The sequence below is a fragment of the Hyaena hyaena genome, unplaced genomic scaffold, assembly GCF_003009895.1.
Source record: "Hyaena hyaena isolate Hyena2069 unplaced genomic scaffold, ASM300989v1 scaffold_62, whole genome shotgun sequence".
In the NCBI taxonomy this organism is placed as follows: Eukaryota; Metazoa; Chordata; class Mammalia; order Carnivora; family Hyaenidae; genus Hyaena; species Hyaena hyaena.
Window position 1 is genome coordinate 3,374,863 of NW_024080694.1, and position 26,050 is coordinate 3,400,912.

Sequence of the window (26,050 nt, forward strand, 5' to 3'; positions counted from 1 at the left end):
ACTTGCACTTTAAGCAACTGCACATTCTAGGATTAATGCGGCTCAGTGGAGTACTACCGTCAAAGCACAGAGTCGAGCGTCTAGGCCCATGAATCTGTGCACAATAGCTTGGAGGGTGAGACGTTTCTCTTCGCTATGGTTTGCACGTTTCATAAATTTAAAAGGGATGTGGGGGTGGAGAGGGAAGGGGAGGTGAGGAGGGGCGGTGACGCCGTCCGGCTTTCCCCAAAGCCTGGGTCCTTGGCTGGCACCCTCTTCGGGACTAGCTGCCACTGAAGCTGTCCGGTGAAGACCACAGATTGGAAAGACAGCCCTTCAGCAGAGAGGCTCGTGAGCGGTGGTGGGGAGGGAGGAAGGAAGACTTTCGGGAAGCAAAGGGTGGCTTCGTCTTCAACTGCAGTTCAAAGTGATTCTGAACTGAACTTTCGGTGTCAGCGCGTAGAGTAGCGGTTTATGCTGGGGTAGGACCCGCAGGCGAGAAGAGGCGGGGCGGCGGTTGACAGAAGTGGGGTTTCGGGCTGGAGTCCAGACTGGTCTCAACAAGGCGGGGCTTCTTTTGACAGTGGGCGGGGATTCCGGCGAAGGGGGCGGGACTTGGATGGACTGCCACCAGGAGATGGGGCTTAAGATGATACGGGGCGTTTCTTAGGATCCGGCGGTAACATTAGCAAGGCGGAACGCCAGAGGGCAGGGTCACAAGTGACAGAAGGCGGGGACTGACCTGAGTAAAGACCGGACCTCGGGTGGTGGGTGGAGCTATCTCCGGGCAAGGGGCGGGGCCGCTTCGAGACCTGGAGGAGGCGGGGCTTCTGCTGACAGGGGGCGGGGCTTTCGAGCGGGCCGGGGCGGGGATTCTGTTGACAGAGGGGCGGGGCGGCTCCCTACCTCCCCGTGCGCCAATCCTGAGGATAGAGGCCCGGGTCGAACCCCAGGGGAGCAGCGGGGTCCGTGAGTGGAGAGCCTGGCGCGGAGCGGGGTGGGGGCGCGCGGACGGCGCGCGCGCGGGAGGGCCCCGCCTCGGCCGGCTCCTTCCTCCCTCCCCGCCCCCGGTCGGCCGCTGGGGCGCGCGCCTCGCCTCGCACCCCCACCCCCGACCCTCCACGCTCTGCAGGGCCCGCCGAGCTGCCTAGGCCGTGTGCCGGCCCTGAACGGTTCCGGGTGTAGGGTTCACAGGTCAGAGTTGACTCCCTGAAAAGTGCAGCCGGTTTGAAATGCAAGATGGCGGCGGCGGGGCGCTGAGAGGCGCGGCGGCCCCTGCAGGTAGCGGCACGAGCCGGCTCCGCCACGAGTGGGCCGGGACGCCCGAGGACTGCGGGTGGGAACCGGCGGCGCAGACTCGCGAGCGGCGCGGCGGCCGGGGAAGGCGAGCGGCGCGCGGGCCGGCCGGAGGAGGGCGGCCCCGGGGCTGAGACCCCGGGGGCTGAGCGCGCCGGCGGCGGCAGGCGGCGGGGCAGACCTGGCGCGGGGCGTCCGAGGGGGAGGGACCCGGCCTGCTCGCGCCGCGGAATCGCCGCCGAGGGACAGACCCCCGAGGGTCCCTCGCGCTTTCGGGATGTCTGCGGCCGTGGAAGGAGCTGCGGGTGGGCTCTGTGGGGGTCTATCAGCTCCGGTCCTTAAGAGAGCACCGAGCAACTTGAGACTGTTGACGGGAGTGAAGACGGGGCTCGGGGGGGCGGGGGAGTGGGGGGAAAGGGCGCCGCGTGGACGAAGGACCCCAGCGATGTTAAGGGTCCCAGGGGAGCTCGGAAGGCCTGCCCTGCGGGGGCCGTGGCCTCGTGGGGACTGTCTCTCGGAGAGTAAGGAAAAATCCTCTCGCTGGAGCTGAGCGCATTGGCATTGGGGCTGGAGCCCCGGGAAACCTTTCCCTGGAGGTTGCACCCCACTTCAGAGAAGACTGGGCATCCATTTCGGGGTCAGGCTGTTCCCCCACTTCGGGGCAAGACTCAGAATTGAGTCCTTAAGAACTGTATTCCGTTTTGAGGGAAACTGGGAGAAGTTAATGAAAGAGAATGGAAGTGTTATCCGTCCCTTTCAGAAGGCGGACTGAGAGGCCGACCAGGGACTCCCCGGAGCCTTGGGGCCTAACGGAACAGTCTCCTAATCTTGGCGGGGAATGAAGTGCCGGGAAGGAGGGATGAGGGGAGAGGGGACGGGAGCGGGTTCTAATGGCCGGGAAGAAGACCCCTGGCGGGTGCCCTTTCCCCGCGGATTTACGCCAAACTTCTAGGTACAGAGTCTTGAAATTCTTTGTTTCGTGCATCTCCCTCCACCTCTCCCCTCCGTAGGTAACAGGAAGACAAGAGCAAAACCCCAGAAAAGGAGAAGGTTCCGTTTGATACCCGTAGTTTAGGTTAGCGACGGAACAAGCTCTGGCAAGGCTTCAATGAAAGACTCAGGGTAGGGGAGGTGGGAAGCGGGGAAAGGGGTGGATAGAGGGGGGTAGATACTGGGTAGAGATGGGGCAGAGTGGGAATTCTCCAGCGCTTTTCTATCACACCCCAGAGCTGAAGAAAAACGTGAGAAGGAGCTAATCTTTTGGGGGGAGAGGGGGAATGTAAAGAAAGGCTGATTGTTTGTAATGTAGTTAGATTGGGATTCCATGTAACTTGAAAGGAAAAAGCAGTTCTTTTGGGGGGTTAAGAGGATCACAGAAAAGGGAGGGAAGTCACAGGATTGGAAAATAAAGGGTTCACAGTTAGGAAGAAGCAGCCTTCCCTCCAGGAATAGTGCCTGTTTGTGGCTTTGGAGTGTATGTGTACCCACCTACATAAGTGCACCTTTAGATTTGTTGGTGTTGGTCGTTGTTCCTCAGTCTTTGTCTGAGAGCTTCAACTGGTGTTATGTGGTGTTACATGAATTATCTTTGTTTCTGAAAAATTATCCCCCCAAAAGTCATTGGTTTTTATGCCAACAGTGAGGATGAACGGACGTTGGTTGTAACAGGGATGTTGACCTCAGTGTATCCATAGATTTAAAAAAAGATTCTCAAGTAGCAAGTCTGACTCTTGATTTCAAGCAAAAGAAATGTGGGTGCTGCCAAAGTCAGTAATGCGTTACAGGGTATAAGAGGGCCCTCATGAATGTTTTCCCCCCTTAATCTGTCCCTCCTTGCTCTAAGCATTTTAGGGCAAAGCTGACTAATCTTCTGCAAAATGCACAATAAAATGTTAAATCTTCTGTTCTTTCAATATAGAATTGATAGTGTTTCACTTATCAGTGAATCTTTGTAGAAGTACCTCTTCAAATGCTCTATTTCATGATCAGGACTAAAATGAGAGAGAGAGAAAAAGTAAGACTTTTTTTTTTGGGTAACTGATGACAGCCATGATTCATACAGGTTTTTTGAACCATTCTAGTATTTTTAAAAGAGCCTTAGCATGTTTCATGGAAATGCTTCTCAAACACATTTCAAGTATAAACTGGTTGAGAGCTGTGCATTTGGAGTATTATTATACATGTGAGCTATTCTTTGGTGTCCCCGAAGTGCATCATGTAGCTCTAGTTCTGTATTCAGTTATGGACAGATTAGGCTGGATGAACCAGAGTGGCATTGATGCCAGATGGTTTGAAAATATCCTAGGGCTGAAAACATAAATGTGCTTGTGCTGGTGAACACTCATTAGCAGTAGAGGTCTTTCGCATATAGTGAGCTTATTATTTCACTGGGTTTGGGGGACTGTCTGTTGATGATGTCACAATTATTTCACCTTTGATGATACTTACAGGGTTTTTCCCCCCAATAAATGTGAGCAAAGTTTTATGTTATTTTATTAATGAACTTAATAACATAGGTGAGGTGGCTCTTTTTGCAGAGTTTCTCCCTTTTTTATTCTATTTTGCATTAAGACTAAAAGATGATGTTATAATGTATTTCTGTTTTCTTTCTTATAATGTTAATTGGGCATGAAAATAGGTTCTTTGGGACTTAGTTTGCTAAATCATGGCTTTATATTTAAATGGAAGTACTCTTAAAATTACTAAAATGACTACAAATGTAGCTGAGGAAGTAACCTTTTTATGTACATTGCTTCATTGTGGATTTGGGCTCAGGAGACTACTTATTTGAATATTAGCAGTGTTAAAATTTCAGTGCCTAAACTAAGTTTTAATCTAATATCATATTCATTAATTCAGGGAGGTGTTTGCAAATATCTATTGCTCTGTTTATGGTAGTAGCCAGAGTAACACATTGACATCTAAATTGTTTCTAACCTAAAATCCTTCTAAATCATTGTATCTAATCTCAAAAGTAATTTAAATTACATTTAATTGAAAGGAGAAAACACTGTGTGATGCTAGCCTTTGAATAATAACCAGTGTTTCCATAATATTACTGATCTATTTTATTGTATCCTTGTTGCTCTGATATTTTTGTGGTTGTGAGTAACCAAATTTGCCTGGGTGAGACTGCTGATTTAGATTATTAGTCAGGGTATACGTGTGAGTTTACATTTTGGAGGTCTGTATTTCATACAGTTAATTTTTAAAGTAAATATATATGTAAATTTTTAGGTAGTTGCCAGGTTTTGGTCTTAAAGGATATTGAATCTTTGTAGTTTACATAATCAATATTCCATGATGCCTTCAAGATATATATTTTTTAATATATATTTAAATATATACCTTTGATCTAAACAAATATGATATACTTAGGAAAGAGGTTTTTATGAGCAGTTTAAGAATTGCATTCAAGGCAGTCAGAATTTTTATGCAGGGTGTTTGTTTTCAGTTTTTAAATTTTTTAAAAATATTCTCAAAATCTATCTCAAACATCAAAACATTAAAGTAATAGACATATACATATTTATCATTTTAAGTAAAACAAACTTTGTCAATAAATTTTAGTGATTTCATATTTCCCATGGGATTTCTGACTCCCTTTTCTCCTAAAGGTCTTCCTTTCTCTCTCTTTCTTCTTCTTTTTTTGTTTTGGGTTTTTTTTTTTTTTTTTTTAGGTTCTTGTGAGGAATGAAAAGAGATGGAAAGATTTTGATATTTCTGAGTACTGCATTCATGATGATGTATTTCTTCTGTACTTAATCTATCCCCTTTTGCTTTCCAATATTGTCAAAAAGAAGTGTGTTAAGACTTTACTGGGCGTGGACTGTCCTGGAGAGTGTGGGCATGAGGAGGACAGAACAGTTTCTCTTCATGAGAAATTCTACAGTAAGATGATTTATATAAGAGCTTTGTTAGTTCTATGAAACACCTTTTAAAATGTGTCATATATTAATGATTGTCCTTGAAGCTAAGGTCAGAGAAAGTATGTGTATGTTGGAGTGGGGGTATAAAATTATGCTTGATTAAATATCTATCTGTTAAAGCCAACTTGTAGCATTGCGTAATATGCTCAAAGATATGAAATGGAAAATAAAATTGATTGTTGCCTAGACTTTTTAAATATTTTATAATGTTTTGGGGTGCCTGGGTGGATCAGTCAATTGAGCGTCTGGCTCTCAATTTCAGCTCGGGTCAGGATCCCAGGGTCATGAGATCAAGCCCCAAGCTGGGCTCTGCACTGAGTGTAGAGCCTCCTTGGGATTCTCTCTCTGTCTCTGTCTCTCTCTCTCTCTTTCTCTCCTTCCCTCCCTTTCCCCTCCCCCTTTTCCCCTCCCCTTTCTCCCCCCCTCTCTCTAAAATAAAATAATAATAAAAAAAATTTTATAATGTTTCAACATTTAGCATGGTTTATGTGAAGACTTCCTTTGTTGTATAACTTAAAATAAACACCTTAAATACAAGTCAGAAAAACGTGAGTGCCTGGGTGGCTCTATCATTAAGCATCTGACTTCAGCTCAGGTTATGTTCTCATGGTTCATGAGTTCAAGTCCCACACTGACGATCTCAGGCAAGCTTGGGTGAGCTTGAGCCCCACTTCAGGTAAACAGGTAAAACACAAGCCCTGCTTCAGGTGAGCCCTGCTTCTCTCTCACTCTCTGCCCCTCGCTCACTTGCACCCTCTTTCTTAAAAAAAAAAAAAAGAAGAAGAAGAAAAGAAAAATGTAATTGTGGACTTACTGAGTTCCAGGAAATATTTCAAACACTTTACATGTGTTATTTTATTTTATTTTACCTGTTTATTTTTTTTTTTTTAGGGTTTATTTATTTTTGAGAGAGAGAGGAACAGAGTGCAAGTGGGGAAGGGGCAGAGAGAGAGGGAGACACAGAATCTGAAGCAAGCTCCAGGCTCTGAGCTGTCAGCACAGAGCCCGACGCGGGACTTGAGCTGGTGAACTGCAAGATCATGACCTGAGCCAAAGTCGGACACTTAACCGACCGAGCCATCCAGGCGCACCTACATGTGTTATTTTAAATATGTGATCATAGAGACCCATTTTAAATGAGGGGGCAGTGGCCTAGACAGGCTAAGTCACTTGTCTAAGGTCACATAGCTAGTAAGTGACAGAGCTGAGATTTCAACCCTTGCAGTCTAGTTCCAAAGCCCAACCTCTTCATCTTTATTTTCAGTCCACAGTCCATCTTCTGCCAAAACAACTCATCTGTTTTCTTATATAACATATACGGCTGAGATGACTTCTTTAATATTTGAAGTTCATTCTAATCTTAAAATTTTTAAAGTTACTTTGAGTTAGAGCGAAGTGTTCTAAAATAACCCTAGTACCGGGAACTGAAATAACATCAGGCAAGTGTGCCTTTCATCCAGAAGCATGGCGGAGCTCGTTTGTTGCTCCAGTTGCCTTGTGCCTTCACGTGTCTCAGCAGCTCTTCTCAAGAGACTCTTATTCAGTAAAATGCCTTGCACTTACTGTGTGATTTAAGAATGAGTTCAAATAGGTTACCAATTTCCTATATTATTAATAATTCATTTTGGAAAATAACTTCCCCTCTTTGGCAGCTGTTTCCTATGTTCTCTTCTAGTCCACATCCTGTAGATGGATGGCTCAGGAGTTTCCAAACAAGGAGATACCAGGAAATGAAACTGTAGAATCCCAGGCTGCAGATAACAGGATGCTCCGCTGGGCCTACCAGGAAAATGCTCTTTTGCTTTTCATGAAAATAGTCGTAACTATTCAGCCTAAGCTTTAACTTAACTTAGAGGTATTTTACTAACGGGTTGCTATATTTCCATTATGGCTTGAGAACCTCTTGATGAACATGTATATAATAACAGATGGAATCCAAGAGTAAGTTATTTGGAGGAAATAATCTTCTTTAATATTTATTCACTGTGGTTTACAGAGTTTCGGTGCTTTGAGAAAAACAACAAAAATGCTTCAACCCTTCAAAAGCACTATTTACTGGTATTTATTAAGAGAAGCATTTATAGTTTTTATTAAATTTTCCTGGTTGGCTTAAGTTCTCCAAATAATACACTACAACATTTTTGGACACGTATGTCAATTTCAGAGGCTGATTTTCAGCTTGTTTGATTGTACAGTCTGATGCCTCACACACACTGATTGAAAAGCCATTTGGTAGTAGCTCTCTTGCAAAAATGAAATAGACACAGATCAGTCTATTACATAGCACATGCTTTGGGGTAGAGTACCCCTAGTTTAACTTTTATTAGCTTGTTGCCAGCTTAATAATCCACTCCATTCCAATTAATACATAGTATAAATTAGGATACAAATATCAGTGGGTTTATTGTGTAAACATAGAAACATACATGTCCTCCCACCTCTTAGTTTAACTAAATTGTCTTTTCTAATTTTTGTGTACTAATATTTTACAACTCCCAATTTCTTCATCTCAGATTTTATATCATAGCCTGCATATAGTCACATTTTGAAATATTTTATTGAAAATAGTATAATAGTGAAAATAGTATATGACTCGGTTGTTTTATATGATATAAATAGAATTTTTGAAAATGTTTAAAATTTTGTGTTTCTTACTAACAGTGGGGTTGGCATTTAAATGATTCTTTCACACTTTCTATGAGGAAATTAAACTTTTTTCAAAATTATATTTATTTTTAAAAAGCTAAGGCATAACCTTTAAAGTCCTAAGACTGAATTATATCTAGGATGATAAAGTGATATTATTTTTTGTTTTTTTGTAGGAGATGGCAGATAGGTACTTCAGACCTGTTGGTAATGATGGCCTGAGCTAAACACCTAATTTGAAGGGACACTGTCCTTGTCAAAGAACAGAATGCTGAGGAAGCTGTGGCAAGTATGTGTTTCATTGTTTGGGTGTGGTAAAACTCAGATTCTGAATGTGCTCACTTTAGATCCCATGATACTATATTTGCCTAACGTTTTAAAAGCTTTTCTTTAAAAAGCAGCAGACTTAGTCTTGACACTTGGTTAAGAAATGTACTTTCAAACTTTAAAAATAAAGACATATTGGCTGCTTTAATTTCAAAGGAAACCGCATCACACTTCATGGTAAATCTAAGTGGCATATTAATAATTGATTTTGCAATTAATATTTGCTGAAATACACTGTGTGTCAGGCACTGTACCTGGTGCTATGATAACAGTGGCAAACAAGTCAAATGAAACGTCTTGAAGGCAGAGGCCTTTAGTGTAGGGAAACTAATTTAGAAATTTTACCTTTTTTTTTTTTTTTTGCCTATATCCAGAAAAAGGGCTTCAAGACTTGCAAAATCAATTCCTGAAAATATATTTACAATATATTATCTACTACTAATAGTTAATTATAATATAAAAATTTAGGATGTTGACGATTAAATATCCAAATACGTTGTAAGTAAAGCGTGCCAGTTTTTAAATATTTGAATATATTTGTACATAATTACTTTTATATTTTATTTGCCTGACATAAATTGGCTTTTATAACAAGCATTAGATTACATACTATAGTGTTGAAATATTTACACTTTAGTCCGATTGATATTTTAGATGATTCCAGAAAGTACTAGGAAAGATTCCATAACTATTAATGTGGTGGTTCAACTTTCATTTTTTAAAAATTGATAGAGTCCTTAAAAGTTGATAATACCAATACTAATTACTATTATCTTTCAAAGTATTTTTATAATTGAATGATTATATCCTGAGTGAAACACATAACATTTTATTTTATAAATGGGGAAGGTAACAGAAATGAATGGTTTTTCAGCCTCTCAGTGATAATCTCACTTGCAATGGATTCTTATGTTACACTGTCTGTGAAAGACTTAACACAACTCCCTGAGAAAATTAGGGGAAAACTATTTGCAGCAAAAAATTACTTTGGGGGTAATACTATAAACTTTAATAACAAATACAGGAGCTTCTACCATAGTACTTATTTGTGTATCACTCTCAATGTGTTATATACCTACCTACATTTCACAGAAGGTGGGAAAACAAGATATTGGAGACCTTGTTTTTTTTGCTTTTAATGTCTATTTATTTTTGAGAGTGAGAGAGAACACACATGAACAGGGGAGGCTCAGAGGGAGCGGGAGATACAGAATCCAAAGCAGGCTCCAAACTCTGAGCTGTCAACATAGAAGCCCAATGCAGGGCTCAAACCCACAAACTGAGATCATGACCTGAGCTGACCCCCAACCGACTGAGCCACACTGGCGACCCAGCATAGAGACCTTTCAAAGACATTTCACTCCTCAAATCTGCGGGGAAATCTATCCAGCTTGCATTCTTCTTTTAATGTTTAGCAGTATTAAGGTTGGCTTTCTCAGGTGGAAAAGAACAGGTAGAAAAGATAGTTTCGAAACCCTAAAGCTTTAGTTTAGCATTAGCAAAGGGATCTTCTGAAATTCGATGACTTTTGGCCAGTTTCTTAGATGCTTTCATTTTTATCACATTCACCCCGTCTATATTCACCTTAATACTTGTATTGTGTGATTGTCTTGAGACTATATTGGCAATTTTCTAGAGATTTATCTCTTAGGTTATCTCTAGGTTAGTGTAATTCTCAAAAACATTTGCTGTGGGTACAAATTTGGGTTGTCAAATTTCTCATTTATATTTTTTAGGAACTTCACCATTGTTTCTAAATGTTTTTACATTTTCTCTTTTAGGCCTCAAGTGTGTACAGGCCAAAATTGTTTTGCTCTTTTTTTTTTTTTTTTTAATTAAGAAAAGCATTCTTGGGTCACCTGGGTGGCTCAGTTGGGTAAGTGTCCAACTTCAGCTCAAGTCATGATCTCCCAGTCCATGAGTTCAAGCTCCATGTCAGGCTCTGTGCTGACAGCTCAGAGCCTGGAGCCTGCTTCAGATTCTGTCTTACCTCTTTCACTGCCCCTCCTCCACTCACGCTCTGTCTCTTTGTCTCTCAGAAAGGAATAAACATTAAAAAAAAAAAAAAGCATCTTTTTTTTCATATGGTGGATATTTGTTTTAATTTAACCCCATTACTCTTTTTTTTTTTGTCTTTTCAAACTTTTATTTAAATTCTAGTTAGTTAGACCCCATTATTCTTTATTCCTATTATTATTTCAGACATTCTGTGATTTGGGTGGATTTGTAACTTTTAGTTTGAATACAAATGTATAAAAAGGATTTTCAGCTGGCTAAACAGAACTGTGACTCAGAGAGTAAGAAGTAAAACTAAACAGAATACAGAGTTCTAGGAATTCTCAGTATAGGTGTGAATACATATCCCAAAGGAGTCTCAGTTTATATTTTAGCTACCCTGAGAACAGTTTTCTTTCAGTTAGTACCAGCTCAAAGCTAACATGATCCTTAAAAATTATAGTTATAACTGTTCATATTTGACTTAGAATTGGTATAAAAATAGTTTTTATTCACATAAAATACCAATATAATATGCTTTTGTGGCTAACTAGCCAAATAAATTATTATCTATTAATCATTTAATTTGAAGTATAAGACGGCCAAAAAAAAAAATAGAGGCGTGGAAATTCAGTATAGTTATGGTTCTGCTTAAGTATAAAAATTTTTAGACTTTTTTGTAGCACTAAGCACAGAATTTAAAACAATCTACTGTTTATAGTATATTACATTGAGAATTTATTTTTTAATCTCTTTAAAAATGTAGAGCACCATTAAAGAACAGTTTTTTCCTTTAACAGAAAAATAATGATTCTAAATTCAGATTCGCATTTGCTGCTTTTACAACACTTTTCTCCTGAATTTCACTTCAGGACTAATTCTGCAAATGAATTTATCTCCCTTGTTTCATTCTTAGGTAGTCCACAAATTTAGACATGTACTATTCATATGTAAAACTGATTTGTTACAACAGAATTATAGATGTTGATAAATATTTGTTGTATATTCACTGCTATATTTTAATAAATAGAATGTTTAATATTTGAGTTGTCTTAATATTCTAATGACTAAGGTAAATTTATTAGTAAGAATTTTACCATTGGAAGTAATCTACTATAAGCCACTTGTTCTTTATAGCTCCTCTATATATGAGTGTTTAATGAGGTAAAGTGTTATAATACATAATACAGATATATTTTAAAGACGGGTTTTTTCCCCCAGCAAATTTTATTGAGGCCTTGATAGGCAATGTGTTGGGCCCTGGGGATATAGTGGAGAGCTAAGTGGACATTCTTTCCTCAGTTTTTATACTCTGATAAAACGAATTTTGCTTTCATTAAATGCTTTTCTGTAGAGAAACTGTGTTATAATTATTTTGATGAGTTAAGAATCATGAATTGTGTGAGAAGTACCCTACCCTCAGCAGAAGAGCCAGGATTCATATAAAGCCATGGAAACTGACTTGACCTAGACCCCTTCGCTACAGATTCCACGCGCTCGGGAGGGCGAGTCTGACTGCTCAGACCATGGAGCAGCAGCTCCCAAAATGTCTGCATGTCATATATACTCAGGGTTTCTGCTTCCCCTGAAAAAAAACCTTTATGAAGCCCATGTTTTGCCTTAAAAATAGAAAGTGAACTTTGTTTCCAGCTGCAGACAGGGACCATCAAAATATACTAGCCTATTTGCAGTTTTAAGGCCTTGAAATGATCTGTCTGTTGCATTTTATATTAAAGCAATATTGTAACAGTATTAAAGAAAATCTGTGAATAGCACATATAAAAATTTCACCAGTAATGTCATGTGAAAATTTCATTTCTTTATATTCTCATCTAGTTTTTGTCCATATTCATACGTATTTTCCCATAGTTATTTTATAATTAATATGCAAATTTTGTTATGATCTTTAAAAAATGTAATAGTAAATGGATAAATATTTTTTCATATTCCTTAATTGCTCTTGATTACCATTTTTAAGGATAATTTAACAGTTAATTGATCAGGTTTGGTGGGTTTTGTTTGTTTCTTTGTTTTTTTTACCATTTTTCTACTGAAAAGTTAATTGAAAATAGCTCTCAAGTATAATTATAGCTACAGTGCTGGATGCAATTAAAGCATATTTTTTTATTTTATTTGACAATCTTCACTTTGTGCTTAAATTTCAAAGCCACCTAGGTAGCTACTCAGTTGTGCAACTGAACTCTACCCCCCTTTACAGGTAAATAGTGCAAGTTTCTCCAAATTGATTTTGAGTTCTGTTGTTAGTTGACCTTCAAGTAGAGGATGACTGTCAGCTAATAGCGATTTCTGTATGACAGTTTTCCTGTCTCAGCCCTGTTGCACTTCAGTGATAAAAGGAAATAAATTGGAACCACACCAAAGACATTCTTATTCTGTCTTTTTCTGCTTCTTCATTCAATTTGTGTGCCTCGTCAGCTGATTAGTTGTTTGAAAGAGAGAGAGAAAGAAAGGAAATAATACTAAATAAAATGGTATTTCTTCATCTCCCAAAAGAATTTTTCAGAGACTGGAAAAGAGCATTAATTAGGCACCTACTGTGTATCACAGCATTTTTTTTTTTCCGATCAGCCTCTGAGGTAGATGGCACCATTCTTATTTCTCCAGCTCAGCCTTTTCTGCTGCTTTTCTAGAGGTGTCCTGCAATGTACTCATAGAGTTCCTGATACTTCCTCTCTCATTGCATTGATCATAGTTATTTTAAGTAATTTTTACTGCCTGTTTTTCTTGCTCGACTGCCAGTATCTGACACACCAGAGGCAGTCTGTCATGGTCATCACTTTACTGTGTGCCTGGCTCATGGTTGACATTCAGCAAATAGTTGTTGAGTGAATTTCTTGAATTGAAGAATCTTGGTTTTATAGGTGAGAAAACTGAGGTTGATATTGAGTAACTTTTCCAGTCACTGAACTACAGAGTGACAGAGGAGGTTCCAGAACGTGGTTTTATCTTAGATCACAGAGCCTCTGTGAATTTATTCTTTTGGGCCTGGGGTTCTTTCATAAAAGTGAGGCATTTATACTGAGTTCCCTGCTTCCCTGAAAATTATGACTTTATAATCAGGACCATGAGGATGCCTTTGTTTGTGCTTTGGTCTATTTTTGAGCTACATACATTATAGAAAATTGAGCCATTGGACCAAATCTTGAGGATCTTTTGTGGATTTTCAGTCTCCCTTTGGAAATACGTTAAACAATATAGTGACTCTGGTTTTGTTAGGAAAATGTAAGCAAACAGTTTTCAGGAATAAAGTGGAAAAGAGTATTTTTTGGGTCTGTGTAGTTGGGTATTTGAGATCACCTCTGAGCTTGAGGCGATCTTAAATACCCAAGATTATCAGGTTTGAGTCTTTTGCATTATTGAAGACTTTATTTTAAAAAGCTTCTTTTTAAAGTAGCTTGTTTAGGGTTACATTGCCAAGACCAATGCTTTCAAAGGAAAAAAAGCACAATTTTGCATATACATCATTAGATTATAAAATAATGTATGAACATTTTGTAATTTTATGACTTATCAAAAAATGTTTAAGCTTTTAAAATTTGTTTATATCTGGGGCGCCTCGGTGGCTCAGTCGGTTAAGCATCCATCTCATGGTTCATGGGTTCGAGCCCTGCGTCGGGCTCTGTGCTGACAGCCAGCTCAGAGTCGGGGGCCTGTTTCAGATTCTGTATCTCCCTCTCTCTCTGACACTCCCCTGCTCACGCGGTCTCTCTCTCTCTCAGATATAAATAAAACATTTAAAAATTTTTTTAAAAATAAAATAAAATTTGTTTATATCTGCTAACATTCTTACAAATTTAAGAGTGAGCTATAAGGAAGAGAAATAAAAATAATAATTTAGCAAATTCTTATTTTTAAGCTAGATATAATGAAAAGTAGGCAGTTTAACCTAAGACCTAGAGAACCAGAGAAATAAGGAGATCTTAGCGCCTCACGTCTCTCTTCTGTGTCTCTTATAAGTACTGGCTACTCCGTCCAGCCCTGGGTGCCCAGGCCCTACCTTCTATGCTGACACAACCTGAAGGACACATTAAATTCACATTCATTTCCAAAGTTCACGGCTCAGCAGTGGTAAGCGGAGAAGGATTTTTGGTGACACCCATACATTGTCTTGAAAGTGTTTAAGTTTTTAGGGTCCAGGCTGTCAGACCCATCTCAGAACCTATCAGAGGTGGAAGTAGGGCTTGTGCGGCCCGTGGGACTGGGTCAGGAAGTAGTTTAGCCCTTCTGCGTTTCCAGCCAGGCAGCTGTACTGTAATCTGTTTTGCCCCAGGGCTTCTCCTAGAATTTTGTTTGAAGAAAGGGCTCTCTTGCTTACAACAAAAGTTTGAAAAGCATCACTAAGGAAAGGTAGTTCCAGAAAAAAAAAAACCCTTCTAGCTTTGATTTTTAACTATCAGTATGTACCCAATTAAATATAATCTGAGATTCCAGGAGAATAACAGTTACAAAATAGTTTACTCCCCGCTTTTCAGCAGTTCTCCCTCATTGCCAAAAATGTGGGTGCTGCTCATTTATTACTCTTCCGCTACTTCACGCTATTTGAGGAATTCCCTCTCCCTAATGACAAAAAATAATCAAACAGCTATGCTAGCCCTTGAACAAAATAGTTCAAGTCCTACTGAATTGCATAGGAGAGATGGCATTAGTTTAGTTTATAACATTCAGTTAAGAAATTATTTTAAATATCAGTGATTTCTTTATATTCCCTTAGAAATCAAAGGTATATTCCAGAGTAAAAATAAAAATTTTTAAAAAGGCACCTTTGAGAATAGGGATTCTTTGAGAATAGGATACTATTATTACTAAGCTGATGCTTCATTTATTTTTTTTTTATTTTAGAGAGAGGAGAGGAGAGGGACAGAGAGAGAGAGAGAGAAAAAAAAAATTAAGCAGGCTCCACACTCAGTACAAGCCCCACATGGGGCTTGATCTCACGGCTGTGATATGACCTGAGCTGAAATCAAAAGTCAGAAGCTCAACTGACTGAGCCACCCAGGTGCCCTGCTTTTTATTTTATAATATGGGAAATCAGGGAATGAGGAATATTTAGGCCAACTTTCCATCCATTGCTTGGATCCATCAAATGGATATGTAGTATGTACTTGAGTAACCCCAGTGAAGAGGATCTTGCCGCCTTCAGAGGCAGGGCATTCTCTCTTTAGACAGTTCAGTTTCCTACAAAGTTTTCTCCTTTTACTGAGTCAGTATATCTCCTCATACAGACCAGTTTTGCTTTATAATCTTTGAAGTAAACTTTTCCTCCTCAGTTCAGCTAGGAAAAGGATTATACTAGTGAATGAAAGTAGTTCTAATTTGAGGTAGAGAGTAAATGAGACCACTTACCTCATTTCCATTTTCATTTGGTTTAGACTTCAGAAGTACACCACCTTTCTTTGAGGTAGCATTAAAATTTTATTTTAGGGGCACCTAGGTGGCTCAGTCAGTTAAGCGTCCTGCTTCGACTCAGGTCATGATCTCACAGTTCATGAGTTTGAGCCCTGCATCAGGCTCTGTGCTGTCAGCACAGAGCTCCCTTCAGATCCTCTGTCTCCTTCTCTCTGCCCCTCCCATGCACACGCACACACACACATGCACACACACACACACACACACACACAAAGTCTCTCTCTCTCTCTCTCTCTCTCTCTCTCAAAAACAAACATTAAAAATTTATTTTAAATATTTGGGTACAAAATTATTAAAATGTATTTGTATGAACATAAATCACTTTTTCTTGATGAGTCACGGTCATTCTTGTAAATTTCAGCTACTCTTCTCTGTGGTGATGCTCTCAGGGCATTTGAGTTTCTTACGACTGTTTTCCTATTTGTTCTAGTTCAAGTTAATAAACATTTAGTGAGTTCCTACTTCTAGGCTTCCTGTATGCAAAGAGGATACAGAAATGAATGAGACAGTTAAGCTAGGAGAGCATTAGATTGAAGATATAAAGGTCCTTGGGAGAATGAGACACAAACCTATAATAAGGAGAGCAGGAGCATGGATAGGTTGAGGGACAGAAATGTAACACTCCTCTGCCACAACACAGTAAGTGCTAGACTGGAAGATAAACTGAGGATGAGTTCGGGCCAAGTTAAGGGTAGGAGGTGATCTAGAAGACAAGATCATCACACCACATGCGCAAACGAGAGTCCTGGCCTAAGGAACAGCCTTCATTGTGTGTCCATGGAACAGCAGTTGTGTCTATGTGCCCAAAGCATAAGGAAATAGGACTCAGGAGAGAGATGGCAGAAAATCAAGGTTGAGGCCAGGTTGTGATGAGAACTACATGTGGTGTAAGGACTTCGGACTTCATTCTTTTGGCATTGGGGAAACTTTAAGTCAGGAGACTGATATGATGAGATGTTTTATAAATTCTGGTAGCATTGTGAAGAATGATTAAGAATAATGGTTTTGAAACTTTGATCATTCATATCTATCGTTGCTGCTTCTGTCCATACTTGGCCATGCTACTGGAATGATAAAACAGACCAGTGGGAGGAAGAAAGCATAACTGATGGATTGTATTTTGTATACACTTAACGGCCGGAGTCTCTGAGTACCTGTGACTGCTTTTTATAGTTTTAAAGTTCCTCCTTTATTAACAGATTATCATTTCACATTGATAATAGTGTGCTTACCGAAGCAGAGTCCTTTCCCACTTCCCTTTTATTATAGAGCTGGCTGAAAAATCCAAGTAAACAAGCCTGGGGGCTGACCATGAGGATAGTATGTGACCTTCAGGAAGTTGGCTTGGAGACATCATCCTCCTTAGAGGACTTTTTTCCCGGTTCTGGTCTTATTCTAGATCTTTATAACTGAGCTATCCAACAACTTCATGTAAGTGAAATATAACTGTAATTTGTTTAAAACATCATGATTATACATTTAAAAACATTTTAAAATTTATTTTAATGTAGGTGATTGGAGTTGTGCTTCAAAAAGTTCAGCAGTTCAACAGTATTTTATCTGCCAACAATAAGCTCTTTACTTGATTGCACCATGAAAAAGCTGCTAATGAAACTGGTTGAACACAAAAATGGACTTGAAGAACCAAAAGCCATTGTTTTCAAATGAAGAATACTGAACAGTTTTAAGCCTCAATGCTTTTTAATCACCCCTGAGATTTTCCTCATAACATCAGAATGGCAAGCAGACGAAAATCCACAACACCCTGCATGGTCCTGGCCAGTGAGCAAGATCCAGATCTTGAGTTGCTCTCAGATGTGGATGAAGGTCCTCCTGTGCTTACACCTGTAGACAACACAAGGGCAGAGAGTATCTCAAGTGATGAAGAAGTTCATGAATCTGTGGATTCTGACAATCAGCAAAATAAAAAAGTTGAAGGTGGCTATGAATGTAAATATTGTACTTTTCAAACCCCAGATCTAAATATGTTTACTTTTCATGTGGATTCAGAACATCCCAACGTAGTGCTAAACTCATCCTACGTTTGTGTCGAATGCAATTTTCTTACCAAAAGGTATGATGCACTTTCTGAGCATAATCTGAAATATCACCCAGGAGAGGAGAATTTTAAGTTGACTATGGTGAAACGAAATAACCAGACAATCTTTGAACAGACAATAAATGATCTGACCTTTGATGGGAGTTTTGTTAAAGAGGAGAACTCAGAGCAAGCAGAACCTACAGAAGTTTCTTCTTCAGGAATATCTATCAGTAAAACTCCAATTATGAAAATGATGAAGAATAAAGTGGAGAACAAACGGATTACAGTTCACCATAACTCAGTGGAGGATGTTCCTGAAGACAAAGAGAATGAAATCAAACCGGATCGTGAAGAAACTGTGGAAAATCCAAGTTCTTCAGCTTCTGAATCTAACACAAGCACTTCCGTTGTGAACAGAATACATCCAGGTGCCGCCAGCACGGTCGTGACCCCAGCAGCAGTTCTTCCTGGGTTAGCACAGGTGATAACCGCCGTCTCAGCTCAGCAGAATTCCAGTTTGATTCCCAAAGTCTTAATCCCCGTTAATAGCATTCCTACCTACAATGCTGCATTGGATAACAACCCCCTTTTGCTTAACACCTACAACAAATTCCCTTACCCAACCATGTCAGAAATTACTGTTCTTTCTGCCCAAGCGAAATACACAGAGGAACAGATCAAGATATGGTTTTCAGCCCAGCGCCTCAAACATGGTGTTAGCTGGACTCCAGAGGAAGTAGAGGAGGCAAGAAGAAAACAATTCAATGGAACAGTACACACTGTACCTCAGACCATAACTGTTATTCCTACACACATCTCCACAGGAAGTAATGGTTTACCATCCATTTTACAGACATGCCAAATAGTTGGTCAGCCAGGTCTGGTCCTTACACAAGTAGCTGGAGCAAACACCCTGCCGGTGACAGCACCTATAGCCTTGACAGTGGCGGGGGTTCCAAATCAAACAAACGTGCAGAAGAGTCAGGCACCCGCTGCGCAGCCCGCGGCAGAGACAAAGCCAGCAGCAGCAGCCGCACCCCCGCCGCAGCTGGTCAAACACGAAACCACCGTGGCGAACCCTGATTCATTTGGCATCCGGGCAAAAAAGACAAAAGAGCAACTGGCAGAACTAAAAGTTAGCTACCTTAAAAATCAGTTTCCCCACGATTCAGAAATTATCAGACTTATGAAAATCACAGGCCTGACTAAAGGAGAGATTAAAAAATGGTTTAGCGACACAAGGTACAACCAGAGAAATTCGAAGAGTAATCAGTGCTTGCATCTCAACAATGATTCCTCCACCACTATCGTTATAGACTCCAGTGACGAAACCGCGGAATCCCCAACCGTTGTTACTTCACAGCCTAAACAGTCCTGGAACCCTTTTCCCGACTTTACCCCCCAGAAGTTTAAAGAGAAGACTGCAGAGCAGCTTCGCGCCCTTCAGGCAAGTTTTCTCAACAGCTCCGCACTTACGGATGAAGAATTAAATAGGTTAAGAGCGCAAACCAAACTTACCAGAAGGGAAATTGATGCTTGGTTTACAGAGAAGAAGAAATCAAAAGCTTTAAAGGAAGAGAAAATGGAAATAGAGGAGAGTAATGCAGGTAGTTCCAAAGAAGAAGCTGGAGAAACTTCTCCCAGAGATGAATCTGGTGCGTCTAAGCCAGGGAGTACAGGCAAGGTATGTAAAAAAACACCCGAGCAGCTGCACATGCTTAAAAGTGCATTTGTCCGAACGCAGTGGCCGTCGCCGGAGGAGTATGACAAGCTGGCGGAAGAAAGCGGGCTTGCGAGAACAGACATAGTTAGTTGGTTTGGGGACACCCGTTATGCTTGGAAAAATGGAAACTTAAAATGGTACTACTACTATCAGAGCGCCAATTCGAGTAGTATGAATGGCCTGTCTTCCCTCAGGAAAAGGGGGAGAGGGAGACCCAAAGGAAGGGGAAGAGGAAGGCCGCGTGGGCGGCCGAGAGGGAGCAAGAGAATGAACAACTGGGACAGGGGGCCATCACTCATAAAATTTAAAACTGGAACTGCCATACTTAAGGATTATTACCTGAAGCACAAATTTCTTAATGAGCAAGACCTTGACGAACTTGTTAACAAATCACACATGGGCTATGAGCAGGTCAGAGAGTGGTTTGCAGAAAGACAGAGAAGATCAGAGTTAGGTATAGAATTATTTGAGGAAAATGAGGAGGAAGATGAAGTCATTGATGATCAGGAAGAGGACGAAGAAGAAACCGATGATAGTGACACTTGGGAACCCCCACGACATGTGAAGCGGAAGCTTTCGAAGTCCGATGACTGAGATGTAAGTTTTTAATCTGAGTGTACATTCCTCAACCACATACCTTTAGAATAGTTACCTTGTACCTGACAGTGTTCACTTTTGATAGTTTTTTTTTTTTCCTAAAATGGTTTTTCTTTTACGTAATAAGAGGACCAGGGGCCATGACTGTAGCCAAGAGATACATGATTATCATGTATAGTCTGATTATTATGATTGTTAGGTTTATTATGTAGAGTTTAATGCTGCTTAAAAGATTTAGTTTTTATGTCAGATGTTTTTTTTACTTTGTTTTAAGGGAAAGTTGCCCATTCTTAGAGAAGGGAGATGGGGCGGGGGGTGGGGTGGACTCACAAATACTAAAGATAACTAAAATGTATTGCTTGCAACCCTCCTTCACTAAAGCTTCATTTTTTGCCTATTTAAGGAAAGAATTCAAAAACGAAAACTAAAAAGAAGGGGAAAAGTATACCGAAGGAAAGACTTACCACAGGGGTGAGGATTGCTCAGTTTTAGGAAACTAGGTGAAAATGGGTATCTTTTTTTATTCATTGTATCATCCCCAAACTATTAGATTTTTAACTTGAGTTTAAGATGCTTTATGTGTTAAAATTATTCAGTAATTTTTCTCTTGAAAGCCAAAGGTCTGTTTTAGGCTCTATGTAAATTCACGTTGGCTTAGATGGCATCTGTTTTTGAAAACTGTGATATAAATTATTTCTGTCTTAGAGATCAAAAGGTAAATAACAGATTTGATATTAAATTAACTCAGTTGCCTAAAGTATCTTTTCACTCTTTGATATAAAACAAACCTGCTACCAGCAGAAACACTGTATTTGGTTAAAAATGTATCTCTTGTTATAAAAGTGCAAGTAAATATGCTTTAAATCTGAAAGCTTTGGCATGTTCCTTAAATTTTAATTCGTTCATAGATTGAGTTAATTAAAATTGCAATGTAGTTGCAAATCAGATACCAGATTCGGAGTTAGGATTTCAATTCTTAATACTTCTGGATATTAAGTATTCTTTCCTACTCTCTGCTGTAGAGTGTTCCAGGAGAAAACGTATACTTTTTTTGAGAACAATGCACTTGTCACGAAATGTTTGCATATGTCTATCCACTAGTCCCAAAGCATCTTATTATCAGAAATTACTCCACTGTTCTCAAACAGTAATGTAGGAAACAAGGCATCGGTCTCATTATCGTATGAACATATTTACTTCCTTCCTTAGCTTTTTGCATCCCTACCCCATCCTCTACTTTTATGCTCTGTTACTCTGTGAGCTGTTTCCTTACTTTCCCCATGTCTGCCTCACTGGTTTTATTTATTTTGCTAAGCAATTATTTATAGAGGGCTTAATATGTACCAGGCACTTTTATTATTGCTTAGCAGTCCTCTCCAGGTTTTCTTTCTTTCTTTTTTTTTTTTTCAGGAAGAAAAACAGATGAAACTAAAAATGCACCTGTTTTATTTTATTTTATTTTATTTTATTTTATTTTATTTTATTTTATTTTATTTTTTAACACACCTGTCTTAGAATAGACCCTCACTCCAGGTTGTAGAGCATGGATATACGTCACAAGCAGTTGAACAGTTTTGTGCAGGTTTTACCTGGAATGCTGCCTCCATTTCCTAATGTCAGAAATTTTCTGACCCAGATGCATAAAATATTTTTAACAGGCTTTTTTTTTTTTTCTTTTTACTGCTAAACACAAGAATTCTCACTTGGCGAAGATGAAAGCAACAAATGTGTTGCTGTAGTGAATTGTCATTGCGGTTGTGGTGGCCTGAGCAGTGTTCTCCAGGGAGCTCTGGTCTCCCGAAAATAATGGGAACGTTTTTGTAGAGTTTGGTTTGACTTTAAGTTAGTGTGGATAATTCTCATGTTCTGTATTGATACTCTCATGGATACTGTGGTCAGAAAATACGTAGGAAGCTACCATTCTCAAAAAGTTACATGTAATAAACAGGCACTTTCATGGTACATATTCAAGCATGCCTTTTAAAATATGCAAAAAGTCTTAAATTATAAAACACCCTAATAAGTTGTTGTTGGCTTAACAAAATACTTTTTCATCTTATAAAAGGATTCACCATAAGTTTCCTCTAAATAGCTATTTCTTCACTTAAGAATGGTTCAGTTTACCAAAAATAAGTAACCAAAACTTTTCCAAAATAGTTATTGCAAAAGGTGAGATACATTTATATCTTTTGCACAAGCTAGCCTTGTATATAAACAGAAAACAATACAAGAGCCTTTAGATTTCAGTCTGTTTATTACAAATACTAACAACAAAGGGGCACCTGAGTGGCTCAGTCACTTAAATGTCTGACTCTTGATTTCGGCTCAGGTCTTGATCTCACTGTTGTGAGTTCAAGCCCCATGTCAGGCTCTATGCTGAGCATGAGCCTGCTTGGGATTCTCTCTCTCTGCCCCTCCCCTGCTTGTGTGCTCTCTCTCTCAAAATATATGTTAATTAATTTAAAAAAAAACGAATACTGACAATGAAATATATACATCCTACTAATAATTTTTTAATAAATTATTACATATAGGTGAAAATGTCTGTATGCAGAATATATACACAGGAGTTGTACACAAAATCTAGTGCTTTATATAAGATGTATATATATATATATATATAGCAAGTGATCTCAGTATTAATAAGCAAATACAGAGGATTTCTTTCAATGGCTAATTTGTATAATTTTTGTTTCTAAAGTCATAAACATTAAAATATGGTTTTCTTTAAAATTTTAGTTTTTATTATGTTTTTCTTTTATAGCTGCCTAAAATGTTGGAGGAGAATCAATTCTTCAAAGCAAGATGTCTGATTTACTGTGAATGGGCCCAAACTTTGATGACACTGAAAACGTTTTGGGGCATACACATTCTCAAAAGATAGGATCCAATGCCCAAAAGAAATGGAACTTAATGTTGTGCCAAAGTTAAACTACTGCATTTGGCGGAAGTTCTGCAATGTAAATAGAACACTAATTAAAAAAAAACTTGTAAAAATTCAAATTTTAATATAGTACATTTTTATTCTGATATGATGGAGACATTCTGATTCTTAGACTTTCTGAGGGGGTTTAATGACCACTAGAGCTTGTCCTCATATTCTGTCCAGGTTAATACTGTATGTCTAGTGAGATGGGCCTTATTGCCTGTATTCTTTGATACGTGATTAAGCTTATAGCTTTGAGTGACCAAACATTTTACAGAGTAAAAATTATTAGGAACAGGAAAAAGAAGAACCTGATTTATTTCTATGTCTTATTTATCAGGCCCTGCACTAAGAATAAAATTTGTACGTGGGCTTATATCATTTTAATGTAAAACAGCCAATTGACACGTGTTGGAAACGTTAAGATTTTGTGGTGTCTTTGGCCCTTAATGATTGGATCTTTAATTGAACACATTCATAGGCACCACTCTTACTCTGTAATACTCTTCATTTTTTTTCCATCAGAAGCTGAATTTGCTTTGTAGTAAACTGAAGATAATCAATATTGAAGAAGGAAAAAGAAAATGGCATAAGAATTTGGATAGGGTGAAACTCTGAAATAAATATTTTACCAAAAATGTGAAGTACCATGTAGTGAATATATAGTTAGTGTTTTCTTACAATCATATAGAAATCAGAGATGTTTGTACAGGTATCAGATCAGAATTTTCAAGAATTGTGAAATTCTCTTTCAGTGAAACTCTAGGTAGCAATTTCAGTGAATAGAGAAAAAATTCTGAACTGATCGTAATGAGTTAAAGGTTAGCTTTTCACTTATGAATTATGGGAGTGTTAACTGTTAACTCTTGCCATATCAGGAGACTGAAAGTTCATACTAACTTATAAACTTTGTAAAGACAGGTGCTGTTCATTCATGTTGAGAAGGACCCTTTTTTTGTGACTATAGGATTGTTTTTCAAAATGTGCTTTCTTCATAGAGAAATGTTCAGTTTAATCAGCTCTGCATTTTAAAATGTTTTTCTGAATGACCGGATGTAGTGGGCTTGGCCAGTTTGTCTAATTTAATGAGTAATATTAAGCTCTTGTTTTTACCTAAATGTTTGTCAGCTAATGAAATGTTATGAAAAAGCCTTGAATATGCATGCTGCTTTCATTTTTATAAACTTTTTATTTTTTAACTATAGCTTTATTAGTAATTCCAAAATGCTGCAATGTAGCTGATTTCTTCACTCAGACAGCTGGCTTTGTGGGTGGCTTTTTCATACTACTGTTAACTTTTTTAAGAAGAAGCAATGTAAAGACTGTAACAATTTAATGCACTAAACTGTTCTTTCTTTTACACATTTAAAAACTTCTTAAAGCACTCTGTATTATAATGATTAAATTGCTCCCTTTTTTAAACCATTGCTAACATGGTCTGAGTTTTGTTTGATAATTTTAATATTTTCAAATTTGAAATGTCAAGTATTGGAAATGAAGCCTTTGAATATATATTATGCTTCCCTTGCAATATGTTAACTTTGTATAACTGTAAATAACTAGTAGTAATCCCCCCCCCCACACACACACCTCTTTTAAAAACTTGGCGCTTCGTTCTGCTCTGATGTTTGCTAGCTTTTAAATATATTTATTTGACAGAGCAAAACCCTCTTCTCCTGGTCGATTATGTCCTTGAATACAGAATAAAAGTTAGCAGTGAGTAGTAGTTTTCAGTGACTTTTTTCTATTTTATTAACGGAGTTTTTAAAACCTTGTGGCATACTATGCATAACAAAATGTGCCACTCTATCTGTTTTTAAGATACATGATTCAATGATGTTCACAGTGTTGGGCAACCATCACGACTATTTCCAAAGTTTTTTCATTATCCCAAACAGAAACTATAACTATTAAGCAATAGCTCTGCATTCTCCCCTCCCCCCAGCCCCTGGGAACCTTCAAACCTACTTTCTGCTTCTATGAAGTTGCCTATTCTTGATATTTCAAATAAGTGGAATCATACAATACTTGTCTTTTTATATTTGACTTATTTCATTTATCATAATGTTATCAAAGTTAATTCATGTTGCAGTATGTATCAGAACTTTGTTCCTTTTTACAGCTGAATAATATTTCAGTGTTGTGGGGAGGGGGGGCGGTGTGCCACAATTTTTTTTTTTTCCTAACAATACCTGTAGCCCTCTGGCTTCACTTTTTGTTTTATTTGAGTATAGTTGCCACATGATGTTACATTAGTTTAAAGTATACAACACAGTGATACAACAATTCTCAATTATATTTTATCAGAATTGATGGATAGACACGGGTTGTTTCTTCTACCTTTTGGCTAGAAAAATGCTGTACTAAACATTGGCATAAAAGTATCTGAGTCTCTCTTTTTTTTTTTTTAAATGCAGATCTAAGACTTTTAATTTTTATTTATTTATTTATTTTATTTCTAGGAGAGATAGAGAGTGTGAGCAGGGGAGGGTCAGAGAGAGAGGGAGTCACAGACTGAAACAGGCTCCAGGCTCTGAGCTGGCTGTCAGCACAGAGCCCAACGCGGGGCTCGAACCCACGAACTGCGAGATCATGACCTAAGCGAGTCAGACGCTTAACTGACTAAGCCACCCAGGCGCCCCTCAGAGTCTCTTTTAAGTTCTTTCAGATGTATATCTAGGGGTGGAATTGGTGAATCAGAGTAATTCTATGTTTAATTTTTTGAGGAATTATCACGCTTTTCCACAGTGACAAACTGTTTTCCACAGTGCCTGTAACCATTTTGCATTCCACCAGCAATGTACAAGGAAGGGTTCCTGGTTCTCCATATCCTCACCAACACCTTTTATTTTCAGTTTTTAAAATTATTATTACTGTCCTAGTAGGTATGAAGTGGTGTCTTGTGGTTGTGATTTGCCTTTCTCTAATGACTAATGATGTTCAGCATCTTGTATCTGGTTATTGACCATTTGGATATTTTCTTTGGAGAAATGTGTATTGCAGTTTTTTTGCCAAGTTTGTAATTGAGTTGCTTCCTGTTGAGTTTTAGGAGTTCTTTGTATATTTTAGATGTTACACCCTTACCAGAGACATGATTTGCAAATACAGTCAATTATCATTATCCACAGATTCTGTATATAGAAATTTGACAACTCACTAAAATT

The 26,050-nt window shown here is 38.9% G+C and overlaps 1 protein-coding gene across 2 annotated transcripts; it reads left to right on the forward strand.

The window, feature by feature from the left end:
* The first annotated feature begins 908 nt into the window (after positions 1 to 908).
* On the forward strand, positions 909 to 24,313 carry ZHX1 (zinc fingers and homeoboxes 1). 2 transcript variants are annotated; one of them, XR_005528415.1, is made up of 5 exons: positions 909 to 1,260; positions 8,027 to 8,139; positions 17,111 to 19,960; positions 20,364 to 20,431; positions 22,725 to 24,313. XR_005528415.1 is itself a non-coding variant. In XM_039232007.1 (4 exons), the coding sequence occupies exon 3, from the start codon at positions 17,336 to 17,338 to the stop codon at positions 19,955 to 19,957; it is 2,622 nt and encodes an 873-aa protein (XP_039087938.1). In that variant the 5' UTR covers positions 909 to 1,260; positions 8,027 to 8,139; positions 17,111 to 17,335; the 3' UTR covers positions 19,958 to 19,960; positions 22,725 to 24,313. The 2 variants fall into 2 exon arrangements, 1 of the variants encoding a protein (XP_039087938.1); XM_039232007.1 differs by lacking the exon at positions 20,364 to 20,431.
* Positions 24,314 to 26,050: the final 1,737 nt, after the last annotated feature.

Bases quoted from the DNA above. Each gene is read 5' to 3' on its own strand.
- ZHX1 (XM_039232007.1), top strand. From the start codon at position 17,336: ATGGCAAGCAGACGAAAATCCACAACACCCTGCATGGTCCTGGCCAGT.